The following is a 27,008-nucleotide window of genomic DNA, read 5'->3' as shown; positions in this document are numbered from 1 at the left end:
TAACCTCTACAGCATGGTTCGGCTTAACATTTTCAGTGATCTAGGGGGTTTTCACAATATAGAAGCACGCCCTGTGCTTCAGATAATTCGTATTGCCAAGATCCTTATTATTGCCAAAAGAGGGAGAAGTGTTACAACACCAGAAACACAGGGACGTCTGTGAACAGGAATCCCACAAATCACATAGTAAAACGTGGTTCTTTATGGATGCTCTTCTTATTCCCAATAAAGCGAATAATGATATACACGCACACACTTGAGCTTATTTGTTTGTATTGTAGCCTCCCATATACACATATTAAAGATTAAGTCTGTCTCAACATTTTTATGCGTTAGGCTTGGGTAAGATAGATTTAAATAAATATTAAGCCCCATACTTACTGGGCCATGTCCAAGTTAGACCGTTGGATATGTTGCTTCCCTAGGATGATGACACTTCCTCACGTTGCATCAGTTTACTGTATGTTGAAAGCTTCCAAGACATTTACTGTAGCTAAAGTCAGCAACTCTGAAAGTCATTCTGTCTTCTGCTGCTGTAGCTTTCATAAAGTCAGTCATTAGTCAAACATGAGAGTGTAAAACAAGTTGGAACACAGCGAAGGGGAGTTAGTTGGCTATTATGAACTGTACTCTACGCCAAAAGAACATAACCATAGCACAGACCCGACATGGTTCCTTTTAAAGAAGTCATAAATGTATACATCTTGTTTTGATGTTGCTGACATTTTGGGTTGTAGAATTTACAAAATACACAGTCAGAGAGTCCATTTCCTGCAGGACCAACTACATTTAAAATGCATGAAGAAGCACTTTCAAATAGCATTGTCTGGTGCATATGAGTGAATCTGGCGACTTAATCATTCTGTTCCAAACCAATGCAATAAGTAGGGCTATCATTTTTTATAGCTCACAGGTTTTACAGTCAACACATTGGCACATTGCGGGTGCTGAACATTCAGGTGCCCTTTGTCTGGTGATTGATGGGGGTAATATTGGCATTTCTGTCTTGTAAAATCCTAAATAATCTCTTACTACACAAGGAGCCTGTCTCAGTGCCTAGGTCAGTTGAGTGTGATATATTTTGGTGGTATGTCCACTCGTGTGGGGTATAGGCTCTCTCAAGGAATATGGAGGCATTTTACATTTAACTCTAAACATCTTGTTAAAGAAGAGACAGAGGGAACCTTCTTCATAGATAATGTTTTTCCGCAATCTTCTAATTGCTGTTTTTAAAAGGATTAATGGCTATTTCTATTAATAAACTCCGGAGGTTTCCACATGGTCGTCCATTGCATCCAGGCAGATAAGAAATGTAGAAATGGTCATTAACCTAAATTTAACGAGTTCCATGTCAGACTATGCAAAGCCTTCACGACATTGCATATGAACTAAGTAAGATATGCAGTAGCTCATTTTGACATGCTTAGCAATACCCTGCACATGGATAAACATCCAATGAGTCACAGTGGAGATGAAGACTTCTGATAACTTGGAATCAAAATATGTGAGGTTACCATTAAGGGAGCATAGCCTGGTCGATCCAGGAAGTGAAAATATCAGTGAAGCTACTAATAAATGTCATCCTTAGCTCACAGTTGAAAACTTTTGTTTTGGTTTGAGAATGTATTAAATGCTATAAACAAGAATTCATATTCTGAACTAATTGGCTTGAAAGTGATTAATACTTCTCTTGCATATCATTACATGACATTTTATATCATAAGCTGATCAAATACTTGTGCAACTCGTGCCCTTGTCTGCATGCCAATATTTTCTTGAAGGCAGGTGTTTTTTTTTTTTTGCTTCCATCACCTATGACTGATCAAATATTGCATTGAGACAGGTTGTGAAGGGCTGGGCTGGTGTTAAAAAGGCACACTGTTTCATATTGCCAGTCAGAGCCCTCGCTTCTAGTTAAACTGCTTCTCTGAATTGATGGGAGGATGTGGTTGAGACAACATGAACCACATTCTCATAGTAACAGCTGTAACTTAGTGCACGCTGTGCTTAAAAACAACTTGATTTCTTTTTTGTTGAACATGTTTGGTGTGTGGTGAGAGGGCACGAGTTAATGGCATATTTGAAATCACATCTTGAAATCTTTCATCCAAAATTACAGGTGCACTGTCTGAACAAAGTAAAAGCGACAGTTGTTGGTTGACGCGATGGTACCATTGCTTTTAATTTGATGGTTGGTGAATGCTGAACTTAGTGACACTCCCCCTACAGTATATAGTTGCCCACCCACTCATCCTTCCAGTGGTGTTAACTATTCACATACCAGTATATTAATTGACTCTCCTCTAAACCATCTAACTATCCATTCAAAAACTCAGTATATTTTAAGTAGTTGTTTTTTTCCGAAAGGTCCCCCCCCCCCCCCCCCCCCTCCCCCTCCCCGAGTGAAACACAAAGGCAATGTGTTTTTTGAAGAGAAACCTTTTTGGCACATAGTGATCAAATGGATTAATGTAAAATAGAAAAGATTATAACGTTGCAGGAGCAGTTGGATAATTATTTATGGAGGTTTTCCTTCTTTGGTAACCGTTTTAACTGAGAAGATTTTAAGTTGACCTCAACACATGATCACATCCTGTCGATGAAAAAGGAAACCGCTGTTTGACAGCCACCTACACAGGGTGGGATACTCGGTGTGAGCACCACTTTAGGAGAACCTCTTTTCTCTGTGTATGTATTTTATTTCAGAGACATTGCACATTAATCAACATGTCTTTAATTGTCCCACCGTTATGAAGAAGGCTAATTTGTAACTGTTGTTCTTTGTACTGAAATTACTCACAACACACAGTTAGAAAAATTGCATATGTATAACAGTACACTGCCTTTGGTCAAATACCAAAACAAATTTTGAGGTTTGTGCAGCCTTAGCAGAGCTGTACACACTTTGGTGCTGTGTATTTTAAATTATAACTCCTCTTGTTCTTAATATACATATATACAGCTTAGCAGTTTAGCTGTTCTTTGAAAGATAGAGACGTGTATATTTAGGTTAAAAACAGTAAATTGTTACCATGTTGTATGTGGGTAGCAAGTGGCAGAAGAAATAACGTCCAGGTTACACTTTCCTTACTCACCCTAGATCTTTTTGAATGGGCAAAGTCTTCCCATTGCTTTGTTAATAACACTTATTTCACACCTATGCTAAGAGAAGAAAACAGACTTGGCTTGTTATAGCACTCTGTGAAACAGGACAACAATATGCTAATAATTATGGTGGACCAGCAGTGGTGTGAGTTTCTCTGGGTCTTCATCACATTGTACTATCATTCAGTGTAGCGGATTGTCACTTCAATTTTTATTACCCAGATTCCCTTCCAAATGTTTTTACCTATATAAAGCTTAGCATTTTGTTTTTGTGCTTTACATTAGATCAGATAATCTTCTTGTTTAGAAGTAGCTTTAAACCATTTGTAGTGAGTCCCCAATTGTAGGTCTTCTGTTTTCCCTTCCTGCCCATCAAGGTGCAGAGAGTATGTGCTAGTTACCTGTTGGCCTCTATCACCACACGTTCTTAGATGCTGGCTTGGTGTGTGTCTGGCCCTGAGCCATATAAGACTACACAATGAAAGGTAATTTTACAATTGTTCTGTATTTAATTTGATAAGAAGTTTCCAGATTGCTCAGTTCTCTATATTCTGAGGACGGTTTGCTTTAAAATGTGCCTGTTTGGTCCACAATAGGTACAGTAGCTGTTCAGTTAAAAACCACACACTGATCTTGTGCTTCTCTTGGAACAACAATTTTTCTATCTACAGTTTCCTTTCTTTAAAAATATATCTGTCCACTGTATATCAAGTACTTTGTGTTAAAGTCAAAGCCTTTTCTTAGGCAAGATAGCCAACTTTGTACTACTCCCACTGAACATAGTGGTTCAGTAAATTGCCCAACATCAAATAAAAGATGTGGAAAAAGTGTCTAGTGCACATTGTCTTTACAGGAGGGGGTGGCATAATATTTCCAATAACAATGTGATGATCTAAATGTTGATGATATTGCCCAGCATTGTCAAATCCACTGTTCATTGTGTCACTCATGAAACTCACACTTTAAGTGTTATGAGCCTTCTGCTAAAGAACAGGTTGTGGTTTAACAAAAACCCAACATGTGATTTTACTTTTGAGAGGGATTTGCTAAATACATCTGAGAGCTATGTAGTTTGCATGCCAGAGGGTAAATCCAGTTCCCCACACCCGTCCTACTGGCATTTATCTGATGGGGTAATTCTTTTGACTACCATCTTTGATGTGGGGTCTCAGCAGCTATCTTGCATTTACTCGGTGTTGTATGTGTTCAAGGTCACTAGCAACAGCACTCAGTCACTTACCTGATTCATTGCCTATTCATTCATCAGCTCATGTGTCACTGATTTACACCTGCTTGTCGCACCCAGTCAAGGGTATCTTAAATTACTTGGCCGGGATTACAGTTCTGACACATTAATGGGGAAAGTGGTTCTGTGTCCTTATGATGGATTGTGCTAGAGTTATACTGTAATGTTGAATGAATCAAAGGGAGGAGAATACATATTTGAACAGTTAACATGAAGTTTCTTTATAAAATATTTATGTTTCTGCAGCTCTATTGAGGCTGTGGCTCTGAGATGTTGCTAAAAGATAATCGTATAGGTCCCTCTGGTAAGAGAAAATAGAGAGCTGACTGTCACTATAATTATACGATTAGCAGCAGCTCTGCTGTAAATATGTTTCAGAACTTATTGTGCAGTGGCACTGTTGATGCCTCATGAAGTCAGAATATGTTATTTAACTGTTTGCAGTGAGCAACCACATACAGAATCTGTTTCTTGTTGACTTTGTGAATGGGAAAGCTTTGTTGGATGAAATCTAAGTCTAGTCTATTAATTCTATTAGCTATTTATGGTAACTGACAATCACAGGAGGGTCCATACACTCAATAACATATTGAACAAAACTGATTAGCCAACTGGTAGTTTGACATATTACTGTAACAGGACTTTTAGCAGTAATGTAGCACCATATTTACTTTGTTATTGTCATATCAGATAATCGTTTTTCTTTACTGGAAAACCAGATATTTGCGGCTGATATCTGTGGGTTATCTTGCTTAACAAGAAACTAAGCCGGTAGCAAATTTTATATATAGGGAACTACACCAGATAAAACAGATTTCTTTCTTATGATTCTGTGTGTAGTGTGAGGTTAATAACAGTTCGGGCTACAATATATCACCAATATCCCTAATCAATTAGATTTTATTTCACACAGCCTAGAATCGACTAAGTTCGATTCAGTTTTACTTGATTTTGATTAAGGTACATAAAGTAAATAACAATGTTGCATTAAGCACTAGAATCTGCAATTTAATTTTTTCTTCTTTCATCAAGTGAGCAACACTATGACTTTCTTCAATATATAATTTAATGCTGTGTTTTCACTGTATGAAATGTCCTTGAAACTGAAACTGTATGTCTTTCACAATAGTGGTGTGACTGAGTAGTTAATACGCTCATGAGGAGGAGTATTAAATGAATCTAAAAATGAAAATGTTACACTTGGGTGTCGCTTGGTCCTCTCTGTGTGACTGATCGGTCGAGCTGTTTTTATGTGTGACCCCACCCCAAAGCAAAACCAGCCAACTTATGGCTATAGCAAAGTGAAAAAAATGCTTTCACATGCTTTGCAATCCGCAGCTTTTTCAAGCCTTAATCAATCCTCATCAATTTGTGCAAATATCTAATTTACCACAGCTGGAAAGTGCTGGAAAAGCTATGAACCCTGAATACAAAATTGGAAATGGATCACATAAGAAACTAACCTGTAAACGTTTTCTGTTTAGAAAAAAATGCTGAATAATGTTTTTTTCTTTTTTTGGAGCAAATGCAAATCAGTAAAACGGTGCATTACAGTATTTTTGTTTACACTCGCGTAACAGTTGAGCAAGAATAATGTACACATATAGTTATATAAATGCTATTTACACATGGACTATCAGCAGCAGGTGCTCCAACTAACGTTAGCATATGTACCTTTGTCTGGCCAGACTGAATGAAGTTGAATGCACACACTGTTCACTCAAATTCCATCCATCACGTCTTGTAATCACAGATAATCCCAAATGTAAAGCTCAGAACAGTTTATATTATTTTTTTCAGTCTGTCCTTGTCAGACGTATTCTCTAGATCAACTGTAGCCGGTCAGCTGACCAATCTGAGTCACGACAGTCCCGTGAACTGAGGGTTTGCATAGACAAGCATTCACATCACAGTCTACTGCAATGTCGTAACTAAAGATGAATAATATAGTCAACTGTCATCTACCAACTTCTCTTTTAAGCTCATAATGTTTTTGTGCACTTTGTAATAACTAGTTTCACGCAAAGTTGACATTTTTATACACAGCACTAACTGAACGGCTTACAAGAAGTAACAGTAACTGTATATAACATGTTTAATGTAACTAGGAACAGGTGCAGAAGACAATGATCTTTGGATTTATAGCTGATATTGAATTGTTCAAAGGATATTCACAAAATCTATATTTTTCTCTAGTTCTAATAACAGTTCTACACTCTTACACTGGGTTACATGTTGTCCTTTGTTCCATTTTGTTGCAGATTAATTGAGACCATTGTCGTGTCATTTAAAAAAAAAAAGACAGTTTTATGTGAAGTCCCTGAGATTTCACAAAAAAAGAACACTTTCTTAGTCAGACCAGAGGAATGTGAACAACAGACATGAGTATTTTATCATGATGCAATTATATGCTGAGATGCATAAAAGAGAAATTATACTATTGAGTCACTTTCTAACCCTATAGCAGTCTTTCCTTAAGGGAACCATAGGTACTGCTTTCTTCCTTTTGATTTGAAGGATTTAGATTTTGAAAAACGGTACACGTCCCTCCACTGTAGTCCTCTCTAATCCCATTGACGTTGCCTTTTGCATCTTCGGTTAAAGGCTTATGACCCCAGATTAGCAATACCTGTGTATTTTAGGCAGCTTTTGTTCCTATAGACCTGTCAGGGTCGGCAGGTTGGGTCCACTTATGTCTACCATGTTTTAAGGTTGACGATTCATTTTCTTGCTTCTGAACTCGTTAAAAGTGGACTTCTTCTTTGCAGAGCAATGTGAGACGAGTCCATTTTAGCATTTGTTTCTTTATTTTGCCTTGTCTTGTTCTATCTAGGGAATGCCCGTCATACTGAGGGAATGGGCTCCCAGTGAAATGAAAGGAGGAATAGTACTCATAATGATTCAGAGTATTGGCTTGCTGGTTGATTCATTCACATTAGTAGACATGAAATAGTCTTGGAAATTGTTGTAGAAAATTACATGGTCAAGCTTAAAGTTGAACAAAACAATTAGTATGTACTGGCCCTACATGGTGGAAGAAGAAGGGTTTATTGTCAACATGGAGAATTTGTACACATACTGTACATGTTACAGTGAAATTTGGCCTTTGGATTTGGGGACAGGGTTAGATGGTTGCACATGATTCGCTGTGGCGACCCCTGAAATGGAACAGACCAAAGGAAAAGAATTTAGCCCCTCCTATTTCATCAGCAAAATATTTTAACCATATGACGTCCTTTTTTAGAGGCTATACCCTAATAACTGAAATTACTACAATAAAAAGCTTTCATGATGTCAGCTTTTTTTTTTTTTTTTAGTGAAGTCACATGTACAGGCCACACCAAGGAACACTAAAAACTTAAAAATGGGCGAACGAGGAAAATCAAATGTCTATACAAGGCGGGGCAGAGGAAATTGTGGCAAAGAGAGGTCACACATCATGAGTGATTTTGTATTTCTAAAGCTGGATAAACAGCAGAGCAGTATCTAAGGGGAAATGGGAAGCTGGGAAACGCATCAATACGTTTCCACAGTTTCGCTCAAGTCAGTTTGTGCCAAGCTTTGTGGTAATGGTAAGTAAGACTAAAATTAATATAACTATATATTTAGTGGAGTTGAGCCCATTTTTGCTTTATGTACCACATCAAATGAATGTTGACTATGGATTTTATTTGTTCAGGATTTAATTCTAAATTGAATATACATAATTTTAAATTAATTTGTTTTTTGTAAACAAGTTTTGCCCAATTGGGCAAGTGAAAAATACATGTGATGGCCTGCAGTTTCCCAAACATTGATTTGTGTCTCCCTGCCACAATATCAACATTGACCGCTACTTATAGATTTCCTATTTTTGCGACTATTTAAATTGTTTGAAATCATTGTAGCGCTACGTGCAGTGAGTTCGATCTCTTTTTCAGGAGAACCAGGGACAAGGTCACTAGTGTTTTTCGTTTTTTTTGATCACGTCTATCCCAAACTAACTTTACCATAACATCATTAAGCAAAAATAACGTGAATCTCTGCTACAAAGAGTGTTCACCCTCTTTGTCACAAAGCAACTTTTATCAGCTTTCCGAAGACTCTTCACGTGTCCTTCAAGTAACAAGCATAAGCTGCAGCCTGCCAAACAGATTTACAGTATATTGTGTAAATGTGACAAATTAGCTGTGTTATTAAAGTACAGAAACTATTCATGGGGTATCATCACATTTTTCTTATTAGCACAAATCAATACCATTTTTGTTTAAACTCTTTAAACCTCTCTCCTCTGAAAGACTAAACTCTGCCACAGTTCAAAAAAAGTGAAGTATTTGCTCACTATTAATAAAACACGCACTACTAAATTTAGATGATTTTAAGTATCACCCAAATAAAACCAACTACTTCTTCTTTTAATTTGGGCTGTTCACCACAACGAATCATGTGTCTCCATCTAACCCTGTCCTCCGCATCCTCTTCTGTCACACCGACTAACTTCATGTCCTCTCTCACTACATGCACAAACCTCCTCTTTGGTCTTACTCTAGACCTCTTGCCTGGCAGCTCCAACCTCAGCATCCTTCTACTGATCTGAGCTATTTTCTCACCACTGGGGAAACAGATTCTCACACTCTGACCACTCTGATCTCTGCCTATGAACACACTTTCCTCCTCTCCTTCTTCGACCAACAGTAGCCTAATTTCCACCGGCACCCTGTAGGTCAACAGCCCCGGGCCCCGACTGATCCGGTATGGAACTTCGATTCGGTGTGGAAGTCATGATTCGCATGTTTAATTTGGCATGTGTTTTACGTTTGATGCCCTTCCTGACCCTCTGCATTTGTCCAGACTTGGCACTGGCACAAGAAAACACTGGCTTGTGGCCCCTTGTGACTGCATTATCACCAATAAACTAACTAGTAAAGCCGAGCTACAAACATGTGTTATTGGTTAACCAAAACTAGAGTTGACCAATACTGTATGTGGTCCAAATGATTCTTTTGGTTCTATGGTGGCCACACAGGGGCCAAGACCTTATGCCTGATTAGTTCACTTGTCAGCTGTACACATAAAAGAACAACTGAGTGATGGACATCACAATGTAGGTGTTGGTTATTGCAATATGCTTCATCAAAACATACCATACCATGCCACTAAAAAAATTGGGCTGTGCCATATAGTATGTGTGGTATATAAAGAGAATTTCCCCCTATGACTTTGAAAAAAAGAGAAAAGAAAATTGCACGTACTCCCACGGGAGCCTGTGAACATGTGCACACTTGAAGAGTATAAGAAAGCGTTAATTCTGGGTGGAAAAAAAAGCCTCTCCTGTTGTTTGGAAATAGTTGAGCAACAAATGAGATATGAATCAGGCGTTTGTAATTTGTAAATTGTCAGAAACCAGAACCAGCACTGAGTAAACTTGAAGGATAATTGTTTAACCAGCTGTAACACCAGTTTATAAGGAGATCATTGCAGATGTTGCAGCTACAAGGGTAACAAACTCAGTTTACTTTAATTTATTTACTTAAGGACTTGAATTGTATCGTAATAATTATAAACATGGGCTGGTATGAAAAACCTGTGTGAATAATAAAAGTAAAAAAAAATAAACAAACCACCAATATATAGTCAAAGTTGGGGGCATGCATCTAAAATCACACAACTTTTTAATCCCAGCCACAGTCTTCCAGAAATAGACATGTTGCTCTCAGTTATGTTGATTCAGGAAATACTGTAGTAGTTTACTCTGGGAGTAAAAGTGTACACCCAGGGTACTCACCCTCTTCACATTTAATTCGATCAACAACTGATATCACATGGTACAGAACGGCAGCAGCAGCTGGGCCTTTACCAGGTTCAAACTCCTGGGGGATTCGACTGCATTGCAGCGGGAAAAACAAAGTCTCGAAATTTGAATTTTAATGACAACGAGTCTTTAGCAAATAACTGTTAGAATATTAAATGATGAATACATGTAGAGGTTCTCGTGGACAGGTTATTGACTTGTTTATGTCATAATTCACCTGATGAGGTTTCTCTTCATAAAAACAAATCTCAGCACAGAGGAGTGGAAAGGTTCATTTGTGCTGTACTGTTACAGCAATGGGGGAAAAAAAACATTGACGCACTTTGTTTTTTTGTTTTTTTTGTCTTCCAGTCTTTTAATAGGTCAGACTGTGCAGGTGGAAGAAACATTCAGGTGTTTTTGTTTGCCTTGATAGCTTCATCTGCTTGTATTTTGTAGTGCGTTGTGTGGTTGTATAAATTAATGCCACAGTTGCAGTGTGTGCAAAAGGAGTGTCATCACCGCTTCACAAGTTTTCACAACACACTGTAACAGCACAGTACTGGCTTTCGGTGCATTTATTTCCTCTTCCTTATTGTCACTGGTGAGGTTTCCTTTTGACTCCTTTTGTTCTAGTTTGTTTTTCTAAAGGCTTCTCTCACCTTTATACTCTCCCATCTCTATATCACACATTAACTTTGTTTTCATCTCAGGCTTCCCAGCCTGTTGAACTTTACCAGGTGCTGTTAACACAGTCTTGCTTCTGACTACTTGGTTAAATGCAAAAGATCTCCCTGTTGTTGTTGTTGTTGTTATGCAATTATAGCAAGCAGCTATTCAGAACAAATTAGATTCCATACACTGTGGCTTCAGAAAGGTTTTCAGATCCCTTCACTCTTTTCATCTTTAATTGTGTTGTACCATAGATATCCTTTCAAAATCAAAGTCACCCTACATTCAGAAGCCCATAATGACAAATTAAGACCTCCATAAAAAGGTTTTAGCGAGGGCCTGATCACAGCAAGGGTCTAACACCATTTTCTAAAGCCTCTAATGTTTCCAGGAGCACAATGACGTCAATTAGTAAAGAAGAAAGAAGGGCCATGGTCAGTGGAGTGAGCACGAACCAATTGGTTGCTCTGATAGAACTGCCTTAAGGACGACCATCTCTGCAGCTCCATCAATCAGACCTTTTATGATAGAATGGCCAGATGAAAGCCACTTGGAGGGAAATGTACATGACTGGCTGCTTGAATTCATCCAACATTTAGGGCAAACAGAGTGAATGCACTGCATCTTAGGGATCCATAATACATAACTGTTTTCAAATAAAATATTTTTTTCCTGCTGTTCTAAAAACCAAACTGTCCCTAAATCTGTAGTGTGGTTTTTTTTTTTTTTTTTTTTTTTTTTTTTTTTTTTTTTTTTTTTTTTTTTTTTTTAAGCCTTTAAGATCCCAGCTCTCCCACCCTGCAGTAGCAATTATTTTAATGTCATTTTGTATTTACATATGTGTAATAGCAAACACTTTGAAGTATGATAGAATGCAGAAATTATAACCACTACAGTTGAATTATTTAGTCTTCAAAAGAAGCGAACATTCATGCAACACATATCCAGATTTAGATTGTAACTTGCTCATAAGTACTAGCCATCTTCCTGAGAATGTCCGCGTCTGCAATATCATGCAAAATATCATGCAAAATACCAGCCATAGACGTAGAGAGCCCAGGCTGTATTCATGTGTATATCTGTACATATTTTTGATCTCTTTGTCTGTTTATGTGAATGTGTGCCACGGCAGGGCTTTGCATGAAAATAATGTATTGCATTAGGAAAGAAGTTTAACCATGCTTTTTTTTTTTCAGCTTTGTTTTCCACACAAAGCGTATGGGAGCATAATCAGAGCCCCAGAAGATAAACCTACTGTGGAAACTAAAAGCACAATATAACAATTAATAAATGACCATATAAGAACCTGTCTAATATTGAGCAGCCTTGTATTGTAAGGTATTTTGTCATTTACTGTTGAGTTGGAATGTTGTTCCAAAAAAAGTCAACCTATGTATCCCATTGTTAGGGCTGCGGGATATGCATAATCTTCTTAGGGAAACCATGCTGGTGTCTCAGCTTCCTTAGTATGTGGCGGAGAAGACTTTAATGCAGAAAATGACTCAGCATGTGACTATTGGTCTGAGGAGTGAGTGTATATATCATAACTTTTTTTGACAGATCGTTGCCACTCGTAAAAGGTTTTGCAGCCTGAATGAATAAATCTCGTACAGTGGTTTTATAACATCACACGTAACCGTGATCACTAAATGGGCCTTTACTTGCTATACTGTATGCATTTCCACAAAAGATGTTGCTTTAGGCTACTAAAAGAGCAGCGTTATGGTGTATGGTCTTCCATTTGCACTCCGATGAAATTCCCTAATCTAGTTGAGTGAAATAAAGCCCATTCTTTAGCTGAAAGCAGGTTTCTGCTGCATGGTGATTCAGTTTGCTTGTTGTAGGGGATGTAGTTAGAACAGTGGTGCCCCACCCCCCCACCCCCCCACCCCCCGACCCCGTGATGTCCTGAATTGTGTACAGCTGTCATAGCTGCTCATTGAGCCAGAAAAAAATGCAGCATTCAGCCCACTAGGGGATTCGGATTCCTATGGGATTCCCGAGCATTCGGTCACTCTCTCGATCTTGCCATTTCATGGTTTCTTCCTGTATTTGGCTCTTTCTCACCCTGTCTCCTTCTCCCTCCTACTCACACACACACACTCTCTCTTAAACAGACTAAACATATATTGCAAGAGTATGTAAAGGCATAAAAGTAATTTCCCCTGTCAGGTGGTTTCTGCTGGGATTAGCCCCCGACTCCTTCTTACGACACACCATGAAATTAATAATTTCTTTTTTATGTTCTTTTGATTTTATTTCAAAATGTACGTGAACTAACTAAAATGACGAAATCAGGACTTAAGATGAAAGCTTGACTTATATCTTATTTCCCTAACATTGAGTTAACAGGTACAGCTCCAAAAACTGTTGTGCTTATTGCATATCAACCCAAAATGGTGATTACGCATCAAATGGGTTTGAATCCTATTGTTGGTCAATACCAATGACTCAGTATGTACTCAATGACTTATGAAATGTACTTTACAAGCCAGTAAAGTTAAAGTGGAAATATGTCATTTTTAGCACAAATGGTCCCTTAGTCCTTAAAAGTAATCATTTATCCCTTTTGCTAAAACACACAAAGTCAAATTCTTTAGCAAAGGCCAAGGTTGTATACAAGTTTATGTGCTGACATCACTTGGAGCTTTTTAAGTCTTCTTTCCATTGTAAAGTTTGATTTAGTGATGTGCTTTTTGCTAACACAAAAATTCTTGATCCCAGTTCCCTATGAGTTTATAGTTGGAGATGATGTGATGTTTGTGTCTAGATGTACCCTATAAAGCATAAATCTGATTTTACAGTAAATGGATAATCTGATAATGGTGGTCACACCTTTTTCCATACCATTTAAGGACTGATACAACTAGGGCCACCTGACCTCCACCAGAGGCAGAATAGGGACTGCTGCATAAGAACTAGTCCCCTCAGGAAATAATAACATATGCTAAGACAGAGATGGGTGTGTGCCATATTGTTGTCTAGTTTTGGCAAAGGAAGTAGAGTGAAATCCTGAGAAGAATGGCAGCAGCCACATACCACCAAACACCTCCTTTCAATAAGCAGCGGCAAAAAATGTGTGCATAGAAAAGTAGAAGTAGACACTGAGTAATCATACGTTACCCATTAATTTGTGACCTTACTTCACAAGGCCGTGATAAAGCGCCTAAGCACCGCTGTTTTTATTCTGTGTGCACATCTGAGTTTGATTGCATAGGAGGCTGTGAAGGTTTTCAGATGGGACTTCATGTTGAGCACTCCTTAGTTTTGGCTGCTGGTAAATCTGTGACAGAAGCCTAAATAATCTAAAAATAAAATTGTATCCTTGTGCTAATATAAACTGCTGCAGTGGAAAGAGCAGGGTTCACTGAAAATGTCAGAAATGTGACTTCTGTAGTTGACTAGATTTGTGTGGGTGATACTTTCCTGAGGGAGCTTCCCTGTTCCATCTCTATAATATACAGTGACAGGTACCTTAGGTCACCCAAGGATGTTGCTGTCGTGAGTCTGCTCAGTAAATTCTCAGAGAGAAATGAAGAGGGGCAGGAAGTGCAGACAACACATGAAAACTGTAGGCTGCATCGGGGCAGGAAGCATGTTGTTGGGCTGTATTGTCCCGTGTAGTTGAGATTTGACTTAATTCCTTTGGTCTCAAGGTTAACAAATAGGAACTAATATTTAATTTTGAATCCTACTGTAAAAAAACACTTATCAGACTCAAAGCCACCTAACTGAAACATGCCTACTGTTAAAGGCATTAAGGCCAGTGCTTGTATTCAGATTTTATTTCATTTATGCAGTAATTATGATAAATCCATGCTGTGGAGACCAGGCTTAAGGTTGCTTTAGCAATGACTCTCAATATGTTTAGTTTGATTTACTCCAAATTAATGACATGAAAGGACGATCTTTACATACAGTAAGCAACACATTGGCTGGTTTGAGTAGGACAATGGATGTGAAGTTCATTTATAGTTTTATTTTGCCTTAGCCAAAATTTTATGTGTGCACACAATTAACTGTATTTTGATTTTTGAGCAATGCTGCTCTTATGTTTCTTTCCTCTTAGCTGTAAAAACAAAATGAGGGAAAAAAGCATTTTTTGTGCAAGACCCTTCCATCTTCAAACTGCTTAGGAAACAAACAAAAAAACAAAAAATGTGGATTTACAGAATAGATACGCACTATACTATGTCAACTTAAACATAAAACAGTAAAATAGAAATTATTATAAAATTATTTTATTTTTTATTAATGAACATGTTCTCTCTTTACAGGATGCCTCAAGACAACGGAAAGAAAGAAAGAAGACTGTATCATTCAGCAGCATGCCCACTGAGAAGAAAATTAGCAGTGCAAGCGACTGCATCAGTGCGATGGTGGACGGCTCTGAGCTCAAAAAAGTGCGATCCAATTCGCGCATTTACCACCGCTACTTTCTTCTTGATGCCGACATGCAGTCCTTGAGATGGGAGCCCTCAAAGAAAGAATCAGAAAAGGCCAAAATTGATATAAAATCCATCAAGGAGGTTCGGTCAGGAAAAAATACAGACACTTTTAGAACTAATGGAACCTATGATCAGATATCGGAGGACTGTGCTTTCTCAGTCATTTTTGGGGAAAACTATGAGTCTCTGGACTTGGTGGCAAACACTGCAGATGTGGCGAATATATGGGTTACTGGGCTGAGGTACCTGATCTCCTACGGAAAACATTCGTTAAATATGATGGAGAGCAGTCAAAACAACATGCGCTCATCATGGCTAGGTGAACTTTTTGATGATGCAGACAGTAACAACAGCAAACAAATAAGTATATGTGCTGCTGTGCAGCTAGTCAAAAAGCTAAACCCAGGACTTAAAAATGTGAAAATAGAACTGAAGTTTAAGGAGCTTCACAAAGCCAACGACAAAGCAGGTTCTGATGTGACAAAAGAGGAATTCGTTGAGGTCTTTCACGATCTTAACACCAGGCCGGAAATTTATTTTCTCTTTGTTCAGTTCTCCAGCAACAAAGAATTCATGGATTCCAAGGACTTAATGATATTTCTGGAGGCCGAGCAGGGTATGGCCGAAGTCAGTGAGGACACCAGTTTAGAGGTAATTCGGAAATATGAGCCATCTAAAGAGGGCCAGTTCAAGGGTTGGCTGTCTCTCCATGGATTTACCAACTATCTCATGTCACCGGAGTGCCATATATTTGACCCTGAACAAAAAACTGTCTGCCAAGATATGAGCCAACCCTTGTCTCACTATTACATCAATTCATCCCACAATACATACCTGATAGAAGATCAGTTCAGAGGTCCTTCAGATGTGACTGGCTATATTCGTGCCCTCAAGATGGGCTGCCGCAGTGTGGAGCTGGATGTGTGGGATGGGCATGATAACGAACCTGTCATTTACACTGGTCACACGATGACTTCCCAGATCGCTTTTCGCAGCGTCATCGACAACGTCAACAAGTACGCCTTTGCTGCATCGGAGTATCCACTGATACTTTGTTTAGAAAACCACTGTTCCCTAAAGCAGCAGAGAGTTATGTTTCAGCACCTGAAAAAGATACTCGGAGACAAGATCCATCTAAATCCACCTAAATCTGAGGACTGCTACCTCCCCTCTCCGTCTGATCTGAAGGGAAAGATCCTTCTGAAGGGGAAGAAACTGGGCACCAATTGCACTGCTTCAGAAGGTGAGGTGACAGATGAGGACGAAGGCGCGGAGATGTCTCAAAGAATGAGCATTGAGTCAACTGAACAACAAACTATTGCACCCAAGAAATTCCAGCTTTCTAAAGACCTCTCCGATCTGGTGACTTTGTGCAAGTCTGTGGAGTTCAAAGACTTCTCAACGTCCTTTCGGAGCCAGAAGCACTGGGAGATGTGCTCATTCAATGAGGTCCTTGCCAGCCGCTCTGCCAGCGACTTTCCAGGTGATTTTGTGAACTACAACAAGAAGTTCCTATCACGAATTTACCCCAGTCCCATGCGGATTGATTCCAGCAACATGAATCCCCAAGATTTCTGGAAGTGTGGTTGCCAGATCGTGGCTATGAACTACCAAACTCCAGGCCTGATGATGGATTTAAACATTGGCTGGTTCCGCCAGAACGGGAACTGTGGTTATGTGCTGCGTCCAGCAATTATGAGGGAGCAGGTTTCATATTTCAGTGCCAACACTAAAGATTCAGTGCCCGGTGTTTCTCCACAGCTCTTGCACATCAAGATCATCAGTGGTCAAAACTTCCCCAAACCCAAAGGCTCAGGTGCCAAAGGAGATGTAGTAGATCCCTACGTATATGTGGAGATACACGGCATTCCTGCTGACTGTGCTGAACAAAGGACTAAAACTGTTCACCAGAATGGGGACAACCCTCTCTTCGACGAGAGCTTTGAGTTCCAGATTAATCTCCCGGAACTTGCAATGGTGCGTTTTGTGGTGCTAGATGATGACTTTATTGGGGATGAATTTATTGGCCAGTACACAATCCCCTTCGAGTGTCTCCAGCCAGGTTTCCGCCATATACCTCTGCAGTCTCTGACGGGGGAAATTCTGCCACACACCTTGTTGTTTGTTCACGTGGCCATGACCAATCGAAGAGGAGGCGGCAAACCCCACAAAAGGGGACTGTCTGTACGAAAAGGCAAGAGGAGCAGAGAGTATGCCAGCATGAGAGTGCTGTTGATTAAGGCTGTGGATGATGTCTTCAAAACAGCCTTGCTGCCACTGAGGGAAGCAACGGACCTCAGAGAAAACATGCAGGTAAGATATTAAAAACAATTTTTTTTTTTTTTTTTTTTAATCACTCGTATCATTACCTTTTTAAGCCAATAGTATCCTCGTGGTTTAATGGGTTAGCGTGGTGAAAAGGTTTTACTCTGAAAGTGTAGTTTGGATAAGATGTAGCCCCGAGTCCAGCATACATTATAACCACAATCACAATTAGGAGTCTTGAGTGTCTAAAAAAAAAAATCCCTCTCTTAAAAAAAAAACAAAAAACCCAAAACAACCAGGCTTCACTGAATCCAATGTGAGCTAATCCTTATGTTCAGTGTAAAAGTAAAAAGCAATGCAAGGAAACAACCCGAGAAACATTATGCTAAGTGTAATTTGTAAGAGTGAGAGGTTACTTCTTTATGAAGCCATTTACCAACAAAAGCACAAGAGTCATCCCAAACCTTTTTTCCTGATATTGAAAAAGCCTTTCTCCCACGGGGTCATGAAAACAGCACGACTTTGTCTTTTTTCGAGTTGACATTTATGTCATATTTGGGTTCCTCTATCCTCAGTTGAAGTTTCTTTAAAGAAATACAGGAAATTGTATGAGAAACGTTCCACTGGAGTTGTGAGAGATCCCTGTGGTTGGTCTTATTTTATGTTTCTTCAGGCATTGTATTAGGATTTATTTTGGTAACTGTGTTTATATTGCAGTCATTGTGTGATAACAAGCCACTAGCCTTGAGACCGTAACACTTCTTGGCTGTCCTGTCAGTTTGTGCCTCCGGTTGTTTATCTGGGGTTTAAATTTGGCCTTTCACAGGAAGGTTAGGATTTGTGTGTTTGTTCCATTTCCATCTGATACTCAAGTCATTCCAAAAGGATGGAGTGCTCACCAAGTGCCAAAATGAAAGCTCTCTCAGCCACTTCCTCTGACAGGAACTTTTTGGTGTCGTGGCCATGTTTTCTACAGGTCATTGCCGGAGTTTAGATACATGGAATATTAAGTTCAGTCTTTACAGACCTGTGCTGATGCTTACATTGTTGTTCATTTGCCAGTATAAACTCGTATAATTACACGCAACTGCACTTCTTTCTCTGCAGAACGCCATAGTGTCCTTTAAAGAGCTGTGCGGCCTTTCAGCGGTGGCCAACCTGAAGCAGTGCATCTTGGCCCTTTCCCCTCGACTGATTGGACCCGACAGCAGCCCCTTTCTGTTGTTTAACCTCAATGACCAGTATCCCAACTTGGAGCCTGAAGGCCTTCTACCAGAGGTTCTCAAGAAAGCGGTCACCACATACGATATGGTGAGTTTCAGCTGGAACGTTACACCTGGCAACAAAAATCCTACCAGCAGATAAATCCACCGAAAAAACGATTACAAACACAATGGTCACATATGCAGGTAAAATAAAAAAGGGAATATTACATTCAGTTGTGAAGCAATTGACAGTGGGCACTATTTAAAATTGTTATTTTTTCCTCTAATCCACCTTTATGGTTCTTGTTCAGGCCGCAGGGGAAAACACACGGGCGAAAAATCTACCTCTCAACATATGAACTGTAGTTTAATGGGGAGTTTGGCAGGGGCCCGATCGGCCTGTGTAGCCATCTATTTGTGCTTTCAGCCATCAAAGGCGAAAGGCAGGCCCCACCAAGCAAACTAGCTTTGGACTCATATGAAATCAATGCACTGGCTTTACTGGAGTTAATGGGGACACAAAGAGATGGTTAGGTAATGGAGCCTAAACGCTATTAAGTAATAAAATCAATGTGCACATGGGTTACAGCGTGCCATTGATGAACGCCATTACCCTTAACATATCCTCTTGGCACTTTATGAGCAAGTCAATTTTCCAACATTATTTCAAGCAGGAGGCAAAAAAACAAACAAACAACAAAAGGACCATTTTACATAAGATTGTATTCAGTTATTAGTGTTCATTTTTTATCAAATCCATATCCACCCTTGTTGGATATAGCATTATGTCCCCTGAATATTAAAGTCAGAGAGATTGTGTTTTGCATCAGTGTCAAAGCCCAGCTGTTTCGGTGTCAGACAATTAGACTCTGCACAGAAGGAGAACGAGCTGTGAGATTAACTCGCATTAGGGAGGGCACACATGGTGTTAGAATCCGCATATTCAATATTTAGTTTGAGACACCTCTAATATTCAGTCGTCACTGTAAGAGAGAAAGACGTTGATAGAAATGTCCCATAAAATGAATCGTGTTAGGCGAACGGTATATGAAGAGTTTGGAAGAAATAGTAAGCGATGACCCAGTTAATGTTTTTCTACAACCAGTTGTTTTTATAGCACACTTCCTCCCTTGAGACTCAAAAGATGAACATTGGATTGGGGGGAAAGAAGCTGAGAAGACTCAGACCGATTAAGGTGACCTGTCTGCTATGTTCACACTTTAGAGTTGGAGGCTGGCTAATTGGCCCTGATAAAGTGCTAGACAAATTGAGTTGGAGGGGAAGAAAGGAGAAAATGACAGGTGTTTGGGGATCAACATTGAATAAATTAAGAGCGAGGACGTAAGTGGCGTGAAGCTGCAGGTCTAGATCGTTAACGAGGTGCATATCTGAAGGGGAGCTGACAAATAGAGAGGCAGAGGGCAAATGTGAAAAGCTGTAAATAATGTATGGAGCTGTACAACCAGAAATCCAGGCACGGTGTCAAAATCTACCAATGGGAGAAACGGGGGCCTTTGCCTGCTATTCGATAAAAATAGAACGTGGGTCTCAGTCCCTGCCCATCTGTGTGCGGTGTTAAATATTGTCTTCTGATTTTTGCTTTAGATAAATTAACTAAGGGCCGAGTTGGCAGATGGAGAAAATAAATGACTAAAACTAAGGAGCCTTAAAAACCCATGTTAGTGCTTTATTCGGCAGAACTTTGTACTGTTACTCATCTATTTTGAAAAGGTCTACTGCATTAAAGATGCCCTGTCCTTTTGTTTTTACTAGTTACATGCATGAAAGTATCACAAAACAAACTTCGCCCCTAAAAATAACTGAGCATGTGTGTTTTTGTTAGATGTGGGTAGTAATAATAATAATAATACTAAATCTAAACATGCCTCTTGCAGGAAGTAGTCTTTAGTGTGCAAAAGTGGGCACAGTCCACCCACTTACCTTGTGCCTTTAAATACATTTTAGATGCTGCATCTGCCACCAAGACAGTAATTTCTTCTCCCACCAGGGAAGTAATCACAGCATGTGCGATAGCTCTAAGTGCCGCCACTGCAGCTGCACAGCGACACAAACAGCCACAATCACTTAGTCATGACTGTTTTGTAGATTAACATGGAGCTTTATTATGGAAGATGTGTTTGTGAGAATCTGTTCGGCTTCCCCTTGAAGTACCATCCAAATATCAGGGATAGATTTTTATCTGATCATGCTGAAAATAGTAAGAGCGGTTAGAAGGTCTTTGGTAAATCCCTCTAATTTCATGTCCTGACCAAAAAAAAAAAAAACCCAAAATGCCTTAGAGCTATATGTTGATACTGTGTTGTGACTATGAAACATTTTGTCATGATAAAAACTTGTTATTGTGTAATTTTATGTGGGCAAACCAGACTGTCAGAGGTCATGACTATTCAGTAAAACCTGGTGCAATAAGGTAAAAAAAAAGTCATTTCATAACATGACTCCTAAAACAACTGTGTGTGTGTGTGTGTGTGTGTGTGTGTGTGTGTGTGTGTGTGTGTGTGTGTGTGTGTGTGTGTGTGTGTGTGTGTGTGTGTGTGTGTGTGTGTGTGTGTGTGTGTGTGTGTGTGTGAGACCTTTAAGGTCAGCGGCACATGGGATGAAATACACAAAAATACTTGTTTGGATTTGTTGTTTGATAGTTTGGGTTTTTACTAGTTTACAATGACAAAAATGAAGAAGATGACCAGAATTATTCTACTAAAACCCCAATTCATCTGTGTGTTTCTACAAAAACTTTCCATTTACTCCTCCGTATTGATTGTGACACCCCCTGCACACAATCGCCCCCCCCCTCTCTCTCCCCTCTCTCTCCCCTCTCGCTCATGCTCCAGCGATTGCTCTCAGGGGCATGATGTTGGTCCCTGCTGTTTCACAGAGTGGTTTTGTTACAGCCCGTTTGGATAAAAATTGTGTTTTCCCCTGCTTTTCTTCTTGGCAGCCGACAGGGCAACTTGGCCCTGCACTGCACTTGTGTCACATTGTAGGTGTATAAGTAAATGTACAAGTCAATTACAAACAAACCTGCTACCATAAACTATTAGTGACATTCTCAGGTAGAAATATCTCGATGGCCCGTCTAAGTGCTTATTTACCTAAATCTGTGCTATGCTTCACTTCAGTACCCCGTCATCTCGTCACTCTGTGAGGAAACACGCTTAGTTTTTTTTGGTTTTTTTGAGTGATGTGAGGAGGCAGAGGTGTTGGCATAGCGTGTTTCACAACTGTAGTTTTACAGTTAATATGCTAATGATTGGCTTCAAAATGACTCGCGTGTTTACGTTTTACTCGTCTCATTATCTCTTTTTAAAACCAGCATTCAGAACTGAAGATATTTTTCTCCTGAATACAATACACGGTTTCTATTTGTAGGAGGGGGAAAGAAAATGTATAACTTTTTACAAACACCCTAATTGCTTATGTCTCCTTCCCTCTAATTTTGGCTTTCAAAGTGCTATGCACTGACTACACCCAAAAGCTTGTCTGTAATAACAGCCCTCCCCGGACAGACACACCCATCCACCAAACAGAGTCTGGTTTGTTGTGGGATGCCCGTTTTGCTGATGTACAAAAAAAAAAAAACTAAATCAGGGTAAATATGAACAATCTGTTTGTCTTCTTTCAGGTGATCCAGACCAGCAAGACTCTGTTAGAGAACTCAGAGGGGCTGTATGAGACAATTCTACAAACCCAAAAAGCAGGTAAGATGAGTTAACCAAGGGGATAAAAGTGCCTGAATGTTGCCTGCAGCTCCAGCATCCTTCTTAAGGTACAAAAGACAGATTAACCCACGTGAAATTCAGTAGAACTCGTACTTTGCTTATCTGCACAAATTGATTTAGGTGTAGGCGCGTGATCCAGCTGTGAGAAGCTGGGGTTTAGGCAGAGGTGTTAAATTCACCCTCTATGCATCGCTTTGATTTACAAGGTTTGCTTTTATACTAACTGGGGGAACAGGGCCGGAGAGGGGAGTCCATCTGTAGTTCTTCTCGATCAGTCAATCCACTTACACCCCCTGTGCGTGAATTTGATGTGTTCATCCATCTCTGGCTTTATAGCCTATTATAACATAGTGACCTAATCTGGCCTGAATGTGAGCTATTCGATTCAGCTTCTCTGTGAAGCCAAATTTGAGTGGAAAATTTCAGTTGGTGCAATTCTCTTTACCTGCTGTTTATTATCTGTGCTTTTAACCATAAGAGGTCAGCTTTCACTCCGCATTAATTTAGGGTTTATGAAACAAGGGTTGCAATCTACCACTGGATAAAACGTGTTAATCAGGAAAGAAAATCAGCTTTGACATTATGTGCTATGAAGCCTTGGCACATCAGAGAGGAGGAATGCGTCTTTTAACCCATCACAAACGAGCTTCGTGACGTTTCCTTATTCCTTTTGGCATTTTCAGTTTTACCACTAATTACTAACTTATGTGATGAAGATGTGCTTGAACTTAGTGGTGTTGGAAAAATCACGCAAAGCGACCGTCCTCATTCGATTTTCCGCCGGTTGTCTTGCTAGACGTTCACAGATGTGTGAAGTGACGTCTGTTGAAGTTTGCGTTGTTCAACCACCTGTTGATCAGCTTCAGTGGGACTATTAGAAATCAAAGTATTTAAGCCAAAAGAATAGAATTGCTACATTCAATTTTTTTTACTACTACTACGTGTAATAATACTAGTGTCATATGTCCTAGAACTTTAATATTTAATGAGTTGTGCATTCAAAAACAGAATCCTTTTTTCTGCTCAGTGAGTTTGATTAAATGAATTGTCACAATGAAGCTGCTTTTTTTTTTTTTTTAAATGTCAAACAATAGTCAAATTAATGACACAGCAGTGAAAATTCTCAAGTAGACCAAATCTTTTTTCAATGGCTTCCACAGAGGCTTTGTGGGGATGTTTGTCTCAAAGCACCATTATATATGATTATCTGAAATCAGCTGGAGAAAATTCAAGAGCTAACAATTATAAACTAGGACACAGCAGATGGCAAACTGATGAACTTGAACATTGATTTATTCTCAATTCAGAACTGACATAATTTTATCCCAGTGGGGTGTGTGTGTGGTTTTCTGCACATTTCTGTTACGTAGAAACTGGGTCAGTACAAACCCAATTCCCCTTTACAGCAGGCAGATCATTTGAGCAGCAACAGCTATTAAAGTTGTGAATAATCCATCAGATCAGCCCAGAAACAGCCTACTTTCCTCTGCGTTTAACAGTCAGGTGTTTACCTCAAACGTGGATGTCGCTTCACTTACTTGGGTTCTATTTAACATTCAGGGCAGCTGGATGAGTGAATCTGCAGCAGATTAACAAGATCGGCACAGAAAATAGATCTGAAATGACAATGTTCTGTTTTGCAGAGAGCTGCAGTGACATTTGGCACATTACAAAGAGCCAGAGCCAGTGTTTGTTGTTACACACGTTAAAATATCTTTTTATTGGGGATTATTGAGATCAAACAATAGAATGAGATCTTTGTTCCTTGGGTGAAACACAAGAGCATCTCCTTCAAAATCCCACTGCGTGTTGTAATAATGAAGAAGGTCATGCAACTTGGTTTGTTTGGATAGAAGTTTTAGAAGTTTCTTTGTGTTGGCCAATAAGATTGACTGTTCCCCACCAACTCACCCAACAACAGCTGGGACAGGCTCCAGCCCCCCACCATGCTGAACAGGATAAGCGGTTACAGATAATAGATGATTGTCTTTTGGTTTAGTTGCTGCTTGATCAACTTAAAATCGATCAACGTAGGCTCTGAGATTATAACTGATAACTTACTTAACTATTTCCAAGAATATATCGGTCCAACTATTGAATAACAGGTATAAATCCATCATGGTTTGCAGTTTGTGTACTAGTGCAATGTAATATGCTCCACTGGCAGTATTCAGTAATGTGAGCAGATAAAATGATGTCTATTCCCTAATTAATGCCACATTATGGTCAAAGGACCTCCAACCACATAGTTCTGCCCCCCTCCCTATTTTTTTTTTTTTATGTTGTGAGATGTATCAGCCTTTACATGACAGTTGTAGTGTTGTCATCCTGCAGCATTACCTCACAGAGATCAGTGTGAAATGTTTTGCTAAGAATGAGCTTCCCTCTTTCAAGCATGCCAGACTCCATAAAATGTTGCTAGGCAACCACCAGTGTCAGTTAAGTGTGTGTGTGTGTGTGTGTGTGAGAGAGAGAAAGAGGAGAGGGGGTGGGGGGAATAGAGGAAGCTTTGCTCCTCCTTCAGCACAGTCATGGTTCGCATGCACCATAGCAGCTCTGCAGCTCCAGAACAGCAAACCTGAAATGGGAGAAAATAATGTTACATGTGGTTGGAGCTCAGGAAATGGAAAATAAGTACATTGATGTTTTAGGAGCAGTGATGGCGTCTCTGCTTTACAGATGGTGAATGTGCCAGATCTGTCAGCTGTTTGAGCTGTGGTGGCAGCATAGTATCCTCACACCACACCTATTATAGTGATTTCACACGTAGAGGGTTTTTCTCTCGCGTGCACACCATGTTTCCATGGCAACAGCACCAACAGGGGCCAGGACCAGTTCTAGTTGACACCAGAGCTACAACACAAATGTGTTGATTCTCAGTAATTCTCAGGGTACATGTGTGTTGTACAGTTGGAGGCTTTGTGCGTAGTAGGAACCCCCCTCACTCCCCCTCCCACCCCTTTGGTGTGTTACCCTGCAGGGCTGGGGTTGCCTGGTGCTGTCATCTTAGTGCTCCTATAAAAAGCAAATTAAACGTCTTCCCTCAGGATCAGTCGTGCAAAAGGGAGTGTGTGTGTGGGGGGGCAGGAGATAATTCCTTCCTCTGTTCGATGCCTTGATACTAATCCCCAGCGTAAGAACGTCACATCTGTCTGCCTTCACCACATTTCTGGGGCTCTCAAAACCCCACATCCTGCTCTCTGCTTTCTTTTCTTCCCTTAACACACATGCTCACATGCACTGTTTGCACTGCCAGGGACAACACTTTGCAATTTGTTTTAGCAATTAACTTTCATACTAGTGCATCAACAAGATTTCCATTATTGACATTATATTCTCAATCACTTTGTGTGTATATGAAACATACCTGCTAACATTTTCCAGACAGACATGTTCAAAATACAATCTTGTGATTTGAGTCAATTTCTTTCTTTGATTATTAAAAAATAAATAAATAATTGCTACAGAAGTCCAAAAAGAAACATTTCCCTTACCAAGTACCGGACACACTGAGGAAATCTCCTAGTTTAATTTGAATCCAATGCTCAGCTTGTCCTAATTTTGTTCAGACCTGACACGCATGCTACAGCAACAACAGCCACTGTGATTTATTCACACATTACAGATATATAATATTTCACATAGCCCAGAGTCGTGCTGCAGAATGTGAAATGTTGACAGCACACATCAAGGTCTTTGCTCTAATGTGTTTCCTCACCGTGGCATCATGTCTAGCGTGTAGACTCTCAGACTACAGCCACTTCACAGCTGCTCTACTTATTTACAAACCACGATGAATTCAGAACATAAAGAATGACTCGAGCTTTGTTCTTGTCTGTCCCGCTCTTGCAGCGATGGAGTTTCACGAGAACCTCCACGACTTGGCTGTGAAGGAGGGACTAAAGGGCAGGAAGTTGCACAAGGCCATAGAGGGCTTCACATGGAACATCACTATACTAAAGGTGAGAGACACACACTGCAGATTCTGGAAACTCTAACCAAGAACTGAGTTTAACTTCTGTCACACGTTTTACACTGCTGAGACCTGTCACTTCTGCTCACTGGGGATATTGATTATTGACCAACGGTTATAATAATCAACAAGTTTCTAAAGTGACAAAAGCCCACTGGAGCCAGTAGCAGGCCGGAGACCGATGGGCTGGGGGGGGACGAGATTTAGTGAGGACTAATTTCTATATTTTTTTTAAAGTTCACTTATTATTTTGGTTATGTTTAATTTAAGGGAACTATTTAATCTTTGTTGTTATATTACTCAATAATCCAGAAATGATCATTTTCATTCATCGGTTTATTAGGCAAATTGAAAAGTTTAACTGGTTTAATCAGTGTCGTACAATAAATTCTCACTTCACGAAAGTGTCAATGTTTAGTTTGAAATGGTTTTAGAGGAGTTGATCCAGCTGTTGAACTGTCTTACAGAGAAGTTTCACTTGACATATCGAAAATATTTGGAATGAGAGAATCTGGGACTAAGAACTGGGAAAACAACTCACAGCTTCATGGAAAAGTACCAACTGAAACTCTCACCTTGAATTC

The 27,008-nt window shown here is 39.7% G+C and overlaps 1 protein-coding gene and 1 long non-coding RNA gene across 3 annotated transcripts in view; one reads left to right on the top strand and one right to left on the bottom strand.

Annotated features, from left to right (window-relative positions):
- LOC137131098 (inactive phospholipase C-like protein 2) overlaps positions 1 to 27,008 on the top strand; it is a 34,147-nt gene that overhangs the window by 1,434 nt on the left and 5,705 nt on the right. For both annotated transcript variants that reach the window (XM_067511924.1, XM_067511925.1), the window contains exons 3-6: positions 15,071 to 17,554; positions 18,614 to 18,817; positions 22,355 to 22,430; positions 26,304 to 26,413. In XM_067511924.1, coding sequence (XP_067368025.1) covers positions 15,071 to 17,554; positions 18,614 to 18,817; positions 22,355 to 22,430; positions 26,304 to 26,413 — 2,874 coding nt within the window. The remainder of the gene's footprint in view (positions 1 to 15,070; positions 17,555 to 18,613; positions 18,818 to 22,354; positions 22,431 to 26,303; positions 26,414 to 27,008) is intronic.
- The window catches only part of LOC137131100 (uncharacterized), a 44,554-nt gene continuing 42,440 nt past the window's right edge, over positions 24,895 to 27,008 (bottom strand). Inside the window, exon 2 of the long non-coding RNA XR_010914943.1 lies at positions 24,895 to 25,029. This is a non-coding gene — a long non-coding RNA (uncharacterized lncRNA). The remainder of the gene's footprint in view (positions 25,030 to 27,008) is intronic.

The sequence above is a fragment of the Channa argus genome, chromosome 7, assembly GCF_033026475.1.
Source record: "Channa argus isolate prfri chromosome 7, Channa argus male v1.0, whole genome shotgun sequence".
In the NCBI taxonomy this organism is placed as follows: domain Eukaryota; kingdom Metazoa; phylum Chordata; class Actinopteri; order Anabantiformes; family Channidae; genus Channa; species Channa argus.
The sequence above is the reverse complement of the archived record's forward strand: the minus strand, read 5'-3'. Positions and strand labels throughout refer to the sequence as shown.